This window comes from Macrobrachium nipponense, chromosome 13 (assembly GCF_015104395.2).
Source record: "Macrobrachium nipponense isolate FS-2020 chromosome 13, ASM1510439v2, whole genome shotgun sequence".
In the NCBI taxonomy this organism is placed as follows: Eukaryota; Metazoa; Arthropoda; class Malacostraca; order Decapoda; family Palaemonidae; genus Macrobrachium; species Macrobrachium nipponense.
In genome coordinates this window covers 56,691,810-56,706,449 of record NC_087206.1, presented here as the reverse complement: position 1 = coordinate 56,706,449, position 14,640 = coordinate 56,691,810, and the positions used below count along the sequence as shown (strand labels likewise).

The following is a 14,640-nucleotide window of genomic DNA, read 5'->3' as shown; positions in this document are numbered from 1 at the left end:
AATGGCTAATTTAAAATGGTGCAAACATTACGACAATCAGATGATAAAATTTCTGATTTTTTTTTCGGAAGAGTTACCGTGCGGACGTAAGAAAATTTTTTTTTTTTTTTCATAAATTCACCAAAATCGAAATATTGTGCTAGAGTCTTCTAATTTGTTGCAAAATAAAGGTAAATGATTGAATATTACTAGAATATAAGAGTTTTAGCTTACAATTGCATTTTTTTATCATTTTGGTCGAGTCAAAGTTGACCAAAGGTTGATATTTTGGCACTTATCGTTATTTATATGAAAATATTTCAAAACTGATAAAAGCTACAACCATGGGTTGTTTTTAGTTGCATTGTACATGAAATTGCACACATTTCCATATATAAAACTTTATGTAACGGATAATTTAAAATGGTGCAAACATTACAACAATCGCACGAAAAAATTTCAGATTTTCTTCAGAAGTTACCGCGAGGACATAAGAAAAAACGTTTTTTTCATAAATTCACCATAAATCGAAATATTGTGCTAGAGACTTCCAATTTGTTGCAAAATAAAGGTAAATGATTGAATATTACTAGAATATAAGAGTTTTAGCTTACAATTGCGTTTTTAGACCATTTCGGTCAAGTCAAAGTTGACCAAAGGTTGAAATTTTGGCACTTATTGTTATTTATATGAAAATATTTGAAAACTGATAAAAGCTACAACCATGGGTTGTTTTTGGTTGTATTCTACATGAAATTGCGCACATTTCCATATATAAAACTTTATGTAACAGCTAATTTAAAATGGTGCAAACATTACGACAATCGCACGAAAAAATTTCTGATTTTTTCGGAAGTTACCGAGCTGACGTAAGGAAAATTTATTTTCATAAATTCACCATAAATCGAAATATTGTGCTAGACTTCCAATTTGTTGCAAAATGAAGGTAAATGATTGAATATTACTAGAAAATAAGAGTTTTAGCTTACAAATGCGTTTTTCGACCATTTCGGTAGAGTCAAAGTTGATCGAAGGTTGAAATTTTGGCACTTGTCGTTATTTATATGAAAATATTTCAAAACTAATAAAAGCTACAACAATGAGTTGTTTTTTGTTGTATTCTACCTGAAATTATGCACATTATCATATATAATACTCCATGTAACAGCTAATTTAAAATGGTGCAAAAATTATGTCAAAGTGACGAAATAATTTCTGAGATGTGTCGCTGATGCTTTTTAGTGCGAGTAGAAAGAAATTCGCGCTTGAGCGCCTGGGTAACGATTGTAAACAAAACAACGCCTTGATCCATGAGCTCCCAGCATCCCCCAAGGTGCGTGATTCAAAAGTTTTTGCCTAGTAGGCCTATAACTATTTTTCCGCGAATTTTTAAAACAACTTTTTTATATCAACGTATATACGTCCAATCGGCACCAAACAGACAATTTATATAGACGTTTAATACGTCCAATCGGCGTTAAAGGGTTAACCATTTGGATCTGAAGCAAGAAAAATTCCCAGACATTCAGGAAATTCCACAACTTGGCGATAGCGCACGTCATCGCAGATATCATCCAACCTTGCAGCCCAAATGATGTCATTTTTATGACTTGGCTTCCTGACTGTGTAAATGTAGAATTCATCTGGTGCGGTAACATGGAGAAAGTCAACTTCATCCCAATCTTTAAGAAATGAATCACAAAACCATGCACGGTCTTCTCTCTGTTGCTGAGTGATGTTGGGCTTACTGATAACATGAAATGGCTTAATATCAGATTTTTTCAACTCTAGATATACAGGACTATAACTTCTCTTCTTTCCTCTTTTTGTTTCTAGTTCAAGCGCCAATTTACGTAAAGATTTCCTTGGTCTTACCACTGTCTTGGACCTTAGGGTCCCAAGACGTAGGACAGCAGAAACAGAATCCCTCTTTATTCTTCTTATTATAGCTTCGGCCTCGAAGGAGAACAGTTAATTGGGAAGAAGTGATAGTTCTTTGCTGACAATTATCACCCATAATTAGGCAACAGTGGTCAGCTCAGCTCACTCAACTTGTCTCTTCGTCAATGCGGTTCCTTGCTATGGAATGGTATAGCACTCTCCTTTCCCGTGTTGCAGTCCTGATGTCATCTTGTCAGACTATGGAGTTCCACAGAAAGGGATTGTCGTTTTAGTCATCTGGCGCCTCCTTTCCTCCTTCGAAGGCATCCCGGCCCAACAAGAGGAAGGTAGCTTCTCCACCCCCTAGGAAGTCTTGACTCAAGACTTCTAAGGGTCTGCATTCTTCCCCCGTTGGCTCACCTGCTCCTTCGGGAGCGAGGAAATGTGATGCCGTCCACAGGGTCTAGTGTCTTGGGAGCCCAAGGGGTCCAGACCCAGATTCGTTCTCCTGTCTCTGGTTCCAAGGGCACTACATGGAACTTGGGCTGTGTTGGGTACCTGTTTGTGAGTCTCTCTGAGTGTACAACCACCAAAGGGGGAAGTGTATAACCACCAAAGGGGGAAGTGTATAACCACCAAAGGGGGAAGTGTATAACCACCAAAGGGGGTAGTGTACAACCACCAAAGGGGTTGTACCCCACAGTCAGTGATGGGTAGTCTTCCCTCCAAGGAATTCAAGCACTTGGCAACACTTGAATTTCATCAAACAATAGTCAAGGAGGAGTCCCTCTTCAACTTCCATAAAAATCAAGGAGTAATCGGCATAAAAATCAGTCCTATATGAGAGCATTTAAGACTGGATTAAGAGTGCAATTCAACAGAATATGCAATTGAGGCTCTCAAAATGCAATACCCCACTAGACTGCAAATTGGAATCCACCCAAAGGACAGAAAGAGGCAGGGAGAACAGTCTCCAGGTGTTCAAAACCTGAAAATTGGAACACCAAGTGTCGAAACAGTTTAGAAGTCTCTCTATCCTTGACAGAAGATCCTCCCTCAAAGACATGGGCGGACGTCCGGTGGGACCATAAGACCCCTCCAGGAACGTAGGCCTGATGCTGAATCCTGCGGAGAACACTACAGGATTCCTCCTATTCACCTCACCCCTACCGGTGTTGCCCGAGGAAGTGGAGGGAATAGGAGAGGGAGGATTAGATGCACTCATTTCTCCCCATAGCAGCACTGTCAAAAGGAATGAGCCAAGCCTTGTCACCAACCTGACTGTGGTGATAGCGACATGGGTCTAGGAAAGCGTGATCCTCTTGGCAAGAGGCTTTCCCGAGGAGAATGCAGAGGTGCTTGCCTAGCTGTAGTAGCGCCACTACTACTAGACTGGCAAGAACATGCTTCATCCTCACGATGCATCCCAGCCCTCTTCAAGGCCAAAACCTCATGCTAAGAGGGCTGTAAAGGGGATCTCCAGATGCCTTGTCCCAAGGGACAGCGACATTGACCCTGGAACCTGATGAACGAAGTTGGTTCCGGGGCACGACTCTGTCCCTCCTCTCACCCCTCACCACCAGTTCCATGAGCAATGCCCTTGGTACCAGAGACAGGAGAACAAGCTTTGGTTCAAACTCCTGAGGATCCCGAGACACTAGACCCTGGGGACAGCATCACGGTCCTACTCCCAAAGAAGCAGGTGAGCCAACAAGAGAGCCAACTGCTTCCTCCCCAGGGGAAGGATGGAGACCCTTAGAAGTCTCGTGGCATGACTTCTTAGGGGCGGAGAAGCTACCTTCGTCTTCTTAGGCTAGGAACCTTTCAAAGAGGGAGGTGACAAGACCTCTTCTTCCTCAACTCTTCTTCCCCAGCTTCTGCAAGACTTCTAAAGAATGAAGCATAGTCATCCCACAAGTAGAGTTAACAACCACGGCAGCTTTGTAGCCGCTGTCCATGGACGAAACTCCAGGATAACAGGAGCAATCCATACCATTTTTTCAGCAGGGGACTGTACACACACTCAAGGGCCAATGTCACAGCAAGCTAACGTGTCACAGGTACAATTCTGAGGGTTAGGAGACCCAACACAAAGAGATATCCAACTATCCACTGCTGTAATCTACTATCACTGATTCTTAGCCTACAGAAAAAAGAAAATATGATTGAAAAGGATACTCTTTCCCACTTATGGGCACTGCCCTCCGACACAAGAGGAGATCTCTCTAACATCAACACCACACGGCCTCCCCTTTCTTCATCAGATAAGATGGCAAAAAGGGCAAAGAAGGGGAAATACCAGGAGATAAAAACAAAGGGCAAACCTCTGAAGTTTAATGGTAAATTCTCCATAGCACAAGTGTAAATGTCAAATAAATATATTGTCACGCCCTTACATTAAAGGGCAAAAATAAGTGCTAAGAGTGTAGATACCCTCTTGCTGCCGACTCTTACCACACGAAGGGGAAAAGGGAGCTAGCAAGGCTTAACACAAAAAGTGGGTTTGTATATTAATTATTAATGCCAATTAATTATTAATATAACTCACAAACATGTGTCTTCACTTAAAGATGGCCACAAGTAAATTGGAGTATTTACATCCAGGCCTACCGGGCGGTAGTTACTGCCTAACCACTTTATTCAAGAATTTAACAGCCATATTCCAGCTATGTCACAAGTATATCCTACTGTAAAGGACTGAGGGTTTGTATATCGTATAAGAACAAACAGGAACTATCACTAGCATTGCCAAATTAGTTGCTCTGATTATTAAGCATTTCAGTAGCCAATTAAATAACACATAGAATAAGGTGTCAGTATTTGTTTAAGGGTACATCAATCGGGAAAATGAGGGACTGGTGTTTAGTCATTATATTTCTTAACATTAGAAATAACTCCAAAGCTTCTTTATGTGATGAGAAAATAAAAAAGATGAAGGTGAAACGTAAAATGTATTCACAGACTAAAGTCAAATTCTTAATGCAATATTTTGCCTTTAAACTTTCCATATACGTACTTACAATAGAGTAATCACATTACCAATAACACTTAAGAAATATACGTATAAAGAAGAAAAAGTGAAGAAAATGAAACATATGCAGTACCTGCCATAAAAAAAGATACCTATCCAGGATAAGGTTTTCAATCAACCTAGTCTATCTGTAAAGGTATAAGAGTAATTACCTGCAAAACATGCGCAATTTCATCAACAGAAGGAGCAGCTACTCTAATTCCAAAGCATCTGCTTCGTATAGCTGGTATGACTTTAGAACTTGAATTAGCACATAAGATAAGGCGGCAAGTTGCTACATACTTCTCCATGGTTCGGCGCAAGGCATGCTGTGCATCCTTAGTCAATTTATCAACTTCTGATAAGATAATAACTGAAAAAAAAGTAACTTTGAGAAATGCATATCCTGAAGTACAGTCTCTGGGGCTATGCATATACTGAAGTACAGTCTCTGGGGCTATGCATATCCTGAAGCACAGTCTCTGGGGCTATCTTGAAAACCATGAGAAAATATTTATCTTAAGACAGTAAGATAATGCAATGCATACACTTTAGCAAAACAATACAAAGTAACTTGAACTTGTCCTATTCAAACCATAAACAGCAAAATAAAAAAATTTTAAAGATTATACTCCATTATGGTTAACTACAATGTAGTCCACCATTGCATACCATCAAATTTGCTTAGGTTACTATTCTTTTGTTAAATACAATTCATTAATTAAAAAATTTGGGATGAACGTATGAAATTTGGCCCATATGGCCCAGCACTAAGGTCAGGCGGTTATCCAGTGCCAAAAAAGGGATTTTGACATAGGAAAAATCTATTTCTGGGCGAGGAAGCCGTGTCGCCCAGTGAAATATGTCTGCTTTAGCACTATTTCTAGTTAAATATTGCTATAATACCAGAGAACTGCTAAATTGGACATGTCAGAAGCTTCTGACTCGCTCACCTATATAAAAGGTGTCGGTATAAAACTGGGGCGAGTGTTAAACACTACCACAGCAACCCCTCCAATTAGCCTTTTCCTCATCAAAAGACCCTAAATACGGGGAGCCGACCCATAAGTCACACCTAGCTACCCCGTTGAAGTTGTCTGTGACGTCATACTTTTCGATAGCCATATCGTGTTCGTACGTTCGAATATAGCTATTTGTTCTTTAATTTTTATTCTTGGTTACGGATCGTCAATCTACCTCTTCACCCAAGTTAAGTACTGGTTCCGCCCTTTTTCAATATTTAGAGAGTGAATTTGCCTTTCGTTTTGCCTTTATTTAGGATTTTATTAGGCGTCACTTATAAGTAGCGGGCAGGCGGCAAGTCGCCTTTACGGCTTACCCTTGAATTTTACCGATATACTCGTGTATCATGTGACTTTTGAAGCCCTAATTTTGGAGCTGATTTTAAGGGGGTCGCATCTTACATAAGATATAAAATTCTAGTATATGCATCTTTTCCATGGATCTTTTAAAAAGTTATGTTTTACTTCTCTGCATCCAATAATATTATATGTATTTTCATAGTACTATTTGTTTGTATTATAAAATACAAACATGGTAATCATGTTTTGGTTTGAAAATCAGCTGAGGGCGATTGCGAGTAAGTTTGTTTTGATGCGTTGAACTCAAATCAGAGCAACTTTCTTGCTTCTAGTTAGCGCAAATGATCAAGATACTCTATTTATATGAGACAAGGTTATTTTACGTTATATACAAGGTATTTTCAAGTGGAAATATCACTTAAAAACATACCATTTGTAAACAGAATTTAGTTATTTTTTCGTTAGTAGATGGTGCTGAGGTCATGTTTATTGTGAAACAAAAATCAACAGATTCAGTTTAATATTTTCACTTTATCTCACCAGAATACTATGAGCTTTACGTATTTATCTTTTATTGGAGTGAAAAAAAGTAAAAGGTGTTCTTTTCATGCCCAATAGTTTTCATTAAAACACATTTCTCTCATTTTGTTTACGGTCGAGTTTGAAGGTACTATACCGAATTTTGCGAGTTTCATCCATATACAGTGGTCCCCCCCCATATTCGCGGGGGATGCGTACCAGACCCCCCCGCGAATAGTTAGAATTCGCGAATGTTTGGAACCCCTATAAAAACGCTAAAAACAGCCTATTTTGTGAGTTAAAACTTAAGAAAAACCACTAAAAATTTCATACTTGGTTTTTTTTTAATAGTTTTATCACAAAAAGTGCATTTTATGATGAAATTGATAACAAAAACCAGGAATTTGTGGATATTTCTCATAGAAAAATACCGCGAATTTTCCGCGAATAATGCAGGGAAACGTTCCTGAGAGAAATCCGCGAATGTGTGAGTCCGCGAATCCGGAGAACGTGAATACGGGGGTCCACTGTAGTACAGGCGGTCCCCGGGTTACGACGGTTCCGGCTTACGACGTTCCGAGGTTACGACGCTCTTTCTTAAATATTCAATGGAAAAATCCGTCCTGGGTTACGACGCTTGTTCCGAGGTCACGACGCTGACGCTTCCGACGCTCCGAGTTAACGACGCTTTTAAAAAACGCATACTATGATAAAAATCCTTTATAGTTTAGCACAGTATATTAATAAAAATAAGTTTCTGGTTAGATTACAACAAAAATTTTGAGGTTATGATGATTTTCGACACTTTTTATGTCGTATTTTTCTATGTTTTTTAGTGACGCCTCATATGCGGAACTAGTTTCCGAGCGAATGAATACATACTAGCTTGCGGTGCGCATAGTTTACATATAAGTCCAAAAGCGCAAATAATGAAAAAATCATTGCTTGTTTCCAGTAATCATAACAAAACAAAGTTTCTGGTTAGATTACAACGCAAATTCCAAGTATCCAAAGAGAGACATTATCCAGTAATTTGATCACAGAGAGAGAAGAGAGAGAGAGAGGAGAGCGAGAGAGAGAGAGAGAGAGAGAGGAGAGAGAGAGAGAGAGAGAGAGAGAGAGAGACGAGAGAGAGAGAGAGAGAGAGAGGAGTCTTCCGACGCTCCGAGTTAAGGACAGAGAAGTGTTCGTTTCGTTAAACGGCCTCTGACTCATGCCGTTAAATGTTTTTGTTGATACTAATTTATATAAAGCCTATTTGAAGATACGTTACTTTAATTAGTCTATATGATATACGTAAATAGTAATCAACTGTTCTTGTAGCCTCAAGATTTGGCAAAATCGAAGTATCCAAAGAGAGACATTATCCAGTACACTGGAACCTTGACATACGAATTAATTTGTTCCGTTACCATCGTCGTATTATCAAAACAGTTGTATCTCAAATCATTTTTTCCCATTTAAAATAATGTAGTATGTATTAATTCGTTCCAGCGCTATGAAACCACACCTAAACACAGCTAAATTACATATAATATACACAATTTATACACAAATAAACGAGTAATAACACACATAATGATAAAATAACATAGCAATGTGATAAATGATAATAAATGTTAATAAAATCAATTAAAAAAAGAAAGGAATTTTACTTACCACAACGAAAGATGACATGAGGCCAGCAGGGGGAGGAGGTAGGGAAGGGTGGCAGGGAACGATTTGTTCTCTTTTTATTTACGTATGTACACTAATAACTACGTATAAAAACACAAATGAAATAACATTGCTAAACTAATTTTTTATTTATTTTTTTTAATCAGTTCGTAGTTTAGAAATATGGTGATGCCTTTGGAATGTTTTTATAGCTTCCTTCTGCTGATAATCGTGGATATTGTAGAAGGATTTCGACCATACTCGTTTGCCAATCGACGATACGAACGCCACGTTCATGCTTTGCTATAATTTCATGTTTTGCTTCCATCGAAATCATTTTCTTGGGTTTTTTCTTATCACCTGCTTTGTCTTTAGCTTTGAGACCCATGGTTAATAATAAAATAGACAAAATAACACGAAAAATAGGTGCAAATACAACGAACTAAACAACGACGTGTTAACATGCAGCACCAACAAAACCAAACAGACTGAACGCCTATATCGGTCGCCTATTAACACTAACACTCATCGCAACAAAATCGTATCTCAAATATTTCGTTGTATATCAAAGCTTATATTTTCGCAAATTTTCTGTTGTATCTCAAAACATTCGTATATTAGGGCAATCGTATGTCAAGGTTCCAGTGTAATTTGATCAGAGAGAGAGAGAGAGAGAGAGAGAGAGAGAGAGAGAGAGAGAGAGAGAGAGAGAGAGAGAGAGAGGAGACGCCTTGGCAACAATGGTCTCGGGGATTGACGTAACGTTTATTTTCTGAACAGATAGGACAGAGAAGTGTTCGTTTCATTAAACGGCCTCTGACTCATGGCAGGAAATGTTTTGTTGATACTAATATATAAGCCTATTTAAAGATACGTTTACTTTAATTAGTCTATATAATACGTAAATAGTAATCAGCTGTTCTTGTAGCTCTCAAGATTTGGCAAAATCACTCCAGGTTGTACATAAAACTTCAAGAATGTAGTATCACCAGAGGATTACAATAGTTTTTACCTTCAAGAACCAGCATTCTTTTATGAAAATAACTCCAGGTTGTACATAAAACTACAGGAAACAACATGTAGTGTAACCAAAGGATTACAAGTAAGGTTTTTATAACTTTTTATTAGTTTAAGACATATTTCCAAGCGTCGTTCCGGCTTATGACGATTTTCGGCTTACAACGCGTCTCAAGAACGGAACCCCCGTCGTAACCCGGGGACTGCCTGTACTATACCGAATTTTGCGAGTTTCATCCATATAGTGCTATTATCGTACACTGGCAACAAAGATATAACTCCAGTAAACTTTTTCCATCAAACACAATCGTAAATAAAATTTTGAGAAAATAATTTTAATCAAAACTTCAGGTCTTCAAAGAACACATTATACTGTTGTTTTCACACCGATAAAAGATAAGTAACGTAACGGTAAAGGTTCGTACTACGATGAAATTAAATGAAAATAGCGAACGGAATCACGTAATCTGTTACGAAAAAAAAGTACTTTAGTTCATGAGACGTATTTGATTCATATTTCGACTTACAAACACGTAGTAAAATGACAAATTACCCTGTCTTATATAAGTAATGTATCTAGATATTTTACGCCAACTAGAAGAAAGGCAATTCGCTCTGAATTGAGTTAAATACGGAGAAATAAACTCGTATTCACCATCAGCTGACTTCTAATCCAAAACACTGACCGCTTTGTTAGTATTTTATGATATAATATGAAAATACATACAATATTTTTCATTTCATAAATATACTAGCCGTCAGCAGCCTGACATCGCTCAATTAGGTATGCCGCTGTCGGTTCGAATCTGATTCCCGTTTCATGTCCATTTTTTTTCTACTGATATGTCATAGTCAGAATGCATTGAACCTCCAAAATTGGCTTATATTAATAAATTACTAAATTATATAGTACATGCAGTATACAGTATACTGAAAGCTAGGCTACTGTATTCGTATACTATAGTATATGTACCACGATATCATCATCATCGTACAACCGAGGCTAACTTTTTAAATGTTATTCAATTTCTCTTTGTACTGAATTATCATAAGCCAATGTGCATTGAACCTAAAGAATTAGCTGTAATTAATAATTACTATGCCATATATGTATAAAATATGCTGTGTAGTGTAGGCTAGGCTACCCTATATGTAATGATGGTACTGATTACCCTAGTGTAGGCTAGGCTAGTATAATATTCTTACGGAAAATTAACAAGGGCCGACTGATGTCCTAATCGATTTGTGACTGGTTGGTCGTAACCAGTTGCGGTAGTAAGTCGACAACTATCTGTAATGTAAAAATATATCAATCTTATTCTCCTTAACGCCATTTGTAACATAACAATGGTAATTTTTTACTATCGTACGATGGTTGAAATGCAAGCAAAAAGGCAGTTGTTCAAAGCAAATCAGCTGTTTCTGGCTGTATGCATTTTCCAAACAAGTATATCATTACTACCGATACTTTGGCAATCTCTTTTACTTTTTAAACTTAAATAGAAGATAGTATAGATTAAGAGATGGAGGAAAAGGGGTTAGCCTAACTAAAAACTGGAATAGATAAAGAGGAGGAAACGAGGTTAGCCCGTTATTATTTGGTCTCCTAAATAAAACTCGCATGATACGTGAGATACGTGATAAAATCATTTTTTAAGAGTGAAAATTTGGGGGTCACATGATATGCGAGATCGCGTGTTACATGAGTATATACGGTATGTATTACATGACTAAATGTCTGTAAAAATACATCTATGAGCTATGGGCTTCACTTTTTTTCCTTCAAATACCTTACTAGGTGCTAAATATTGACAACCAAGTGGGGGTAACAGTCAGCTCAGTGTGCCATTTTAATCAAGTTCCCACATAATGTGGCCACCTAGAAGTTTGTACCCATACAGGTCAAATCTCAGATGAGATAACCACTTCCAAGTTCTATATAAAGCTCCACCTCTTTTCTGTCCTAACCTTGTCCACTATTCTGGAAGTAACTTTTTCTGTCCTAACCTTGTCCACTATTCTGGAAGTAACTTTAAGAGATCTAAAAGTCTTCTATGACTATTTTGGTTCCAGTTACAAAGCCCCTTTTGCAAGTCCTATTGCAGCATTCTACAATTTTTTAAGTAGCACCTCAGGGCCACACAAGTTCTGAGCTGCAATTTCTGGATAACTACTCCTATCCTTGTACTCCCTATTACTGTTGTTTTTTCACTCCTTCTTAGGGTTTTGGAAAAGGAGTACAGGTTTAAGATCCAAGGTCATGCCCTTTGCATTCGAGACTCTTCACAGTATTAGCACCAATAGCTGTCTGGGAACTCAAAAAAGAAGGCATTCAATTGGTTGTCACCCCAGATGATTGGCTAATTGGGGAGCTCCCAAAGAAAGTGACTTGACCTGCCATGGCCCGTCACGATGCCGACCTTGTCCCATCATAGCGTCGTGGCATCCTGGGTCCTGACTCGGTCGCCAACGGTGAGCTTGGTAAGAGGGCAGGCATGTGAGCTGTAGAGGCTCACGGCTCGTTCGGTGTGGACGGCAGAACGACAGTCGAAGTCCTCAGTCTTAATTTGCCACTCATCCGTGAATGAACTGGGGTGGGCCAGAACACAGGTGCGTAGAGAGTGGCCATAGAGAATCTGTGCAGGGGAACATCCAGCAGGGGTCGGGGTGTTCTTAGGTTCCAGCAGACCTCTGTCAAAGGCTTTACAATCTATGCTCCTGGATGGAGCGGTCTTAATGTAATCAAAACACAAGCCCATTACTTAATGGTCCGGAAGTCCAGCGACTGCAATATCCCATACCTGCCGTAAGGTAAGAGGTGTTGGGTTATCCCTCCTCTGCTCCCAATGGACCAGGAAGATACTGTATTCCAAGGTTGGGTAAACCTACCAGTCAGTGCCCAGATTACACCAACCAATGTACAAGTCTCCTATGTAAAGAGCAAAGGTTTCTATTTGTGTAGGAACAAATAAAATTTTCCTAGCAGCATACAAACATAAAGTTATCTACAAAACTGGCCCACCTTAGCCACCCCTCTCAAATCCTGGCCCAGAGGGCAAAGTGGAGCACAAACTAACAGGCGGGCGGAAACCCCCTTTTTGGTGGTTACTGTATTTGCTGGCGTATAAGACGCACCCTAGCATATGACGCACTCCTATTTTACATAGACATTTTGTGGAACATTTATTAACTAGCAAAAAAAAAAAGGCAGCAGTACAATAAAGGTGATGAATTCCTATAGATGTAATACATGCAGACAGAGCAAATATTTCATTGAATATTAGTAAACAGCAAACATTCCACGGAAAAATGGTATTTCAGCAAACAGTAGGCTATTATTCATAGCAAGAAAAATTGAAATAAAAAAAAATTATAATGGTTTTTTGTGTAGGCTTTTCTTGTTTTTCAGCCATGTTACTTTATGGGATACCGTACCCTAACTCTTGCCTCCTCTCAGGTTAGCTGCATTAAATTTTGTTTACAGAATCTTATTCTTTTATGGAGCAACACCTTTGCCTCAGCATCTCTCCAGCGAAAGTAACCAAGGGGAAAAAATAACAGAGAAAGAACACCTAAAAAAATTAACTTAATGAAATTAAAAGTGCTTGAATAATGAAAAAAGTAAAACTATAGTAGAAGAAGAAAAAAATTACATATCTATATTTTGATGGTTTTGTGTTACCACGACAGGCCACCAGAGAGGCACTGCGATTTTGTTTAAAGCAAGGCCACTCATTACAAGTGGCTCCTTTTTTTTTTTTTTGGATGGGGGGGGGGGTGTTTAGAGATTAAATAAATGTTGCCCCTAGGTAAAACAGTTCTTATGCAATGTAAGGAATATCAGGATGGGTTATGCATGCTTGGGAAGGAGGTACAGTGAGATGATGTGTTTCCTTTACAGGCTAACTGCTGACTTATATACTGTAAGAAATTTTCATTTGGCTAGACTAACTGCTGACGTATCATAGCAATTTTTTGTAAGTTTGTATTAACAGACTGATAATTTGGCCTGTCTTTAATATCTTATTAGTAACACAACTGTCTATAATAATTTGTTGTTTTTTTTTTTACTTTTTTTATAAAGCAAAAATTTTTGCCCACTTAGTATATATGCTGTAGGCTACACTTACCTAGCCTAGGCTATGGCGCTTGGTCTCCCATTGGTAATACAGCTGTATTAAGACACAGGACAGTTTTTCAATGTGTTTTGAAATAAAAAGTGTGTCTAATATGCCAGCAAATACATTAACTACTTCGTCAACCCTTTGGATGGCCATTTCTAGATTGCACTTGACGTAAAAGCCAATGTAAAGAACTTTAGGTTTATATGTTAGGAAATTTAATGTATGAACCTGAAGTTTATATGTTAAATAGAGGGAAAACAGTATAGATTTAGTCCAGACCTTACAGACCTTACAGACCTTACAGTTCGTTCGGGTTGCCCCAGGTCCCTCAGTGTGAGGCGCCTCTAATGTCTACCAGAGAGTTGCTAGTACATCTTCCGGTATATTTTGCACTTCCAATCTTGGATGGTCTGGGATGCAGTTTAGATATTTGTCGAGCTTATTCTTAAACACATCTACGCTCACTCCTGATATATTCCTCAGATGAGCTGGCAACGCATTGAATAGACGCTGCATTATCGATGCTGGTGCGTAGTGGATTAATGTCCTGTGTGCTTTCCTTATTTTTCCTGGTATAGTTTTGGGCACTATTAATCTACCTCTGCTTGCTCTTTCTGATATTTTTAGTTCCATGATATTTTCTGTTATTCCTTCTATCTGTTTCCATGCCTGAATTATCATGTAGCGTTCTCTTCTCCTTTCTAGACTATATAATTTTAAGGATTGTAGTCTTTCCCAGTAGTCTAGGTCCTTAACTTCTTCTATTCTAGCTGTAAAGGACCTTTGTACACTCTCTATTTGTGCAATATCCTTTTGATAGTGTGGGTACCATATCATATTGCAATATTCAAGTGGACTACGAACATATGTTTTATAAAGCATAATCATGTGTTCAGCTTTTCTTGTTTTGAAGTGCCGTAACAACATTCCCATTTTTGCTTTACATTTTGCCAACAGAATTGCTATTTGATCATTGCATAACATGTTCCTATTCATCATCACACCAAGGTCTTTAACTGCTTCCTTATTTGTGATTGTCTCATTATTAGGTCCCCTATATGCATATAGCTTTCCTTCTCTGTCTCCATAATTTATTGATTCAAATTTATCAGAGTTAAATACCATCCTATTT

At 38.3% G+C, this 14,640-nt stretch overlaps 1 protein-coding gene across 1 annotated transcript in view; it reads right to left on the bottom strand.

Moving 5' to 3' along the window:
- The window catches only part of LOC135225798 (replication factor C subunit 3-like), a 133,444-nt gene that overhangs the window by 73,643 nt on the left and 45,161 nt on the right, over positions 1-14,640 (bottom strand). Inside the window, exon 4 of the mRNA XM_064265287.1 lies at positions 5,044-5,243. Coding sequence (XP_064121357.1) covers positions 5,044-5,243 — 200 coding nt within the window. The remainder of the gene's footprint in view (positions 1-5,043; positions 5,244-14,640) is intronic.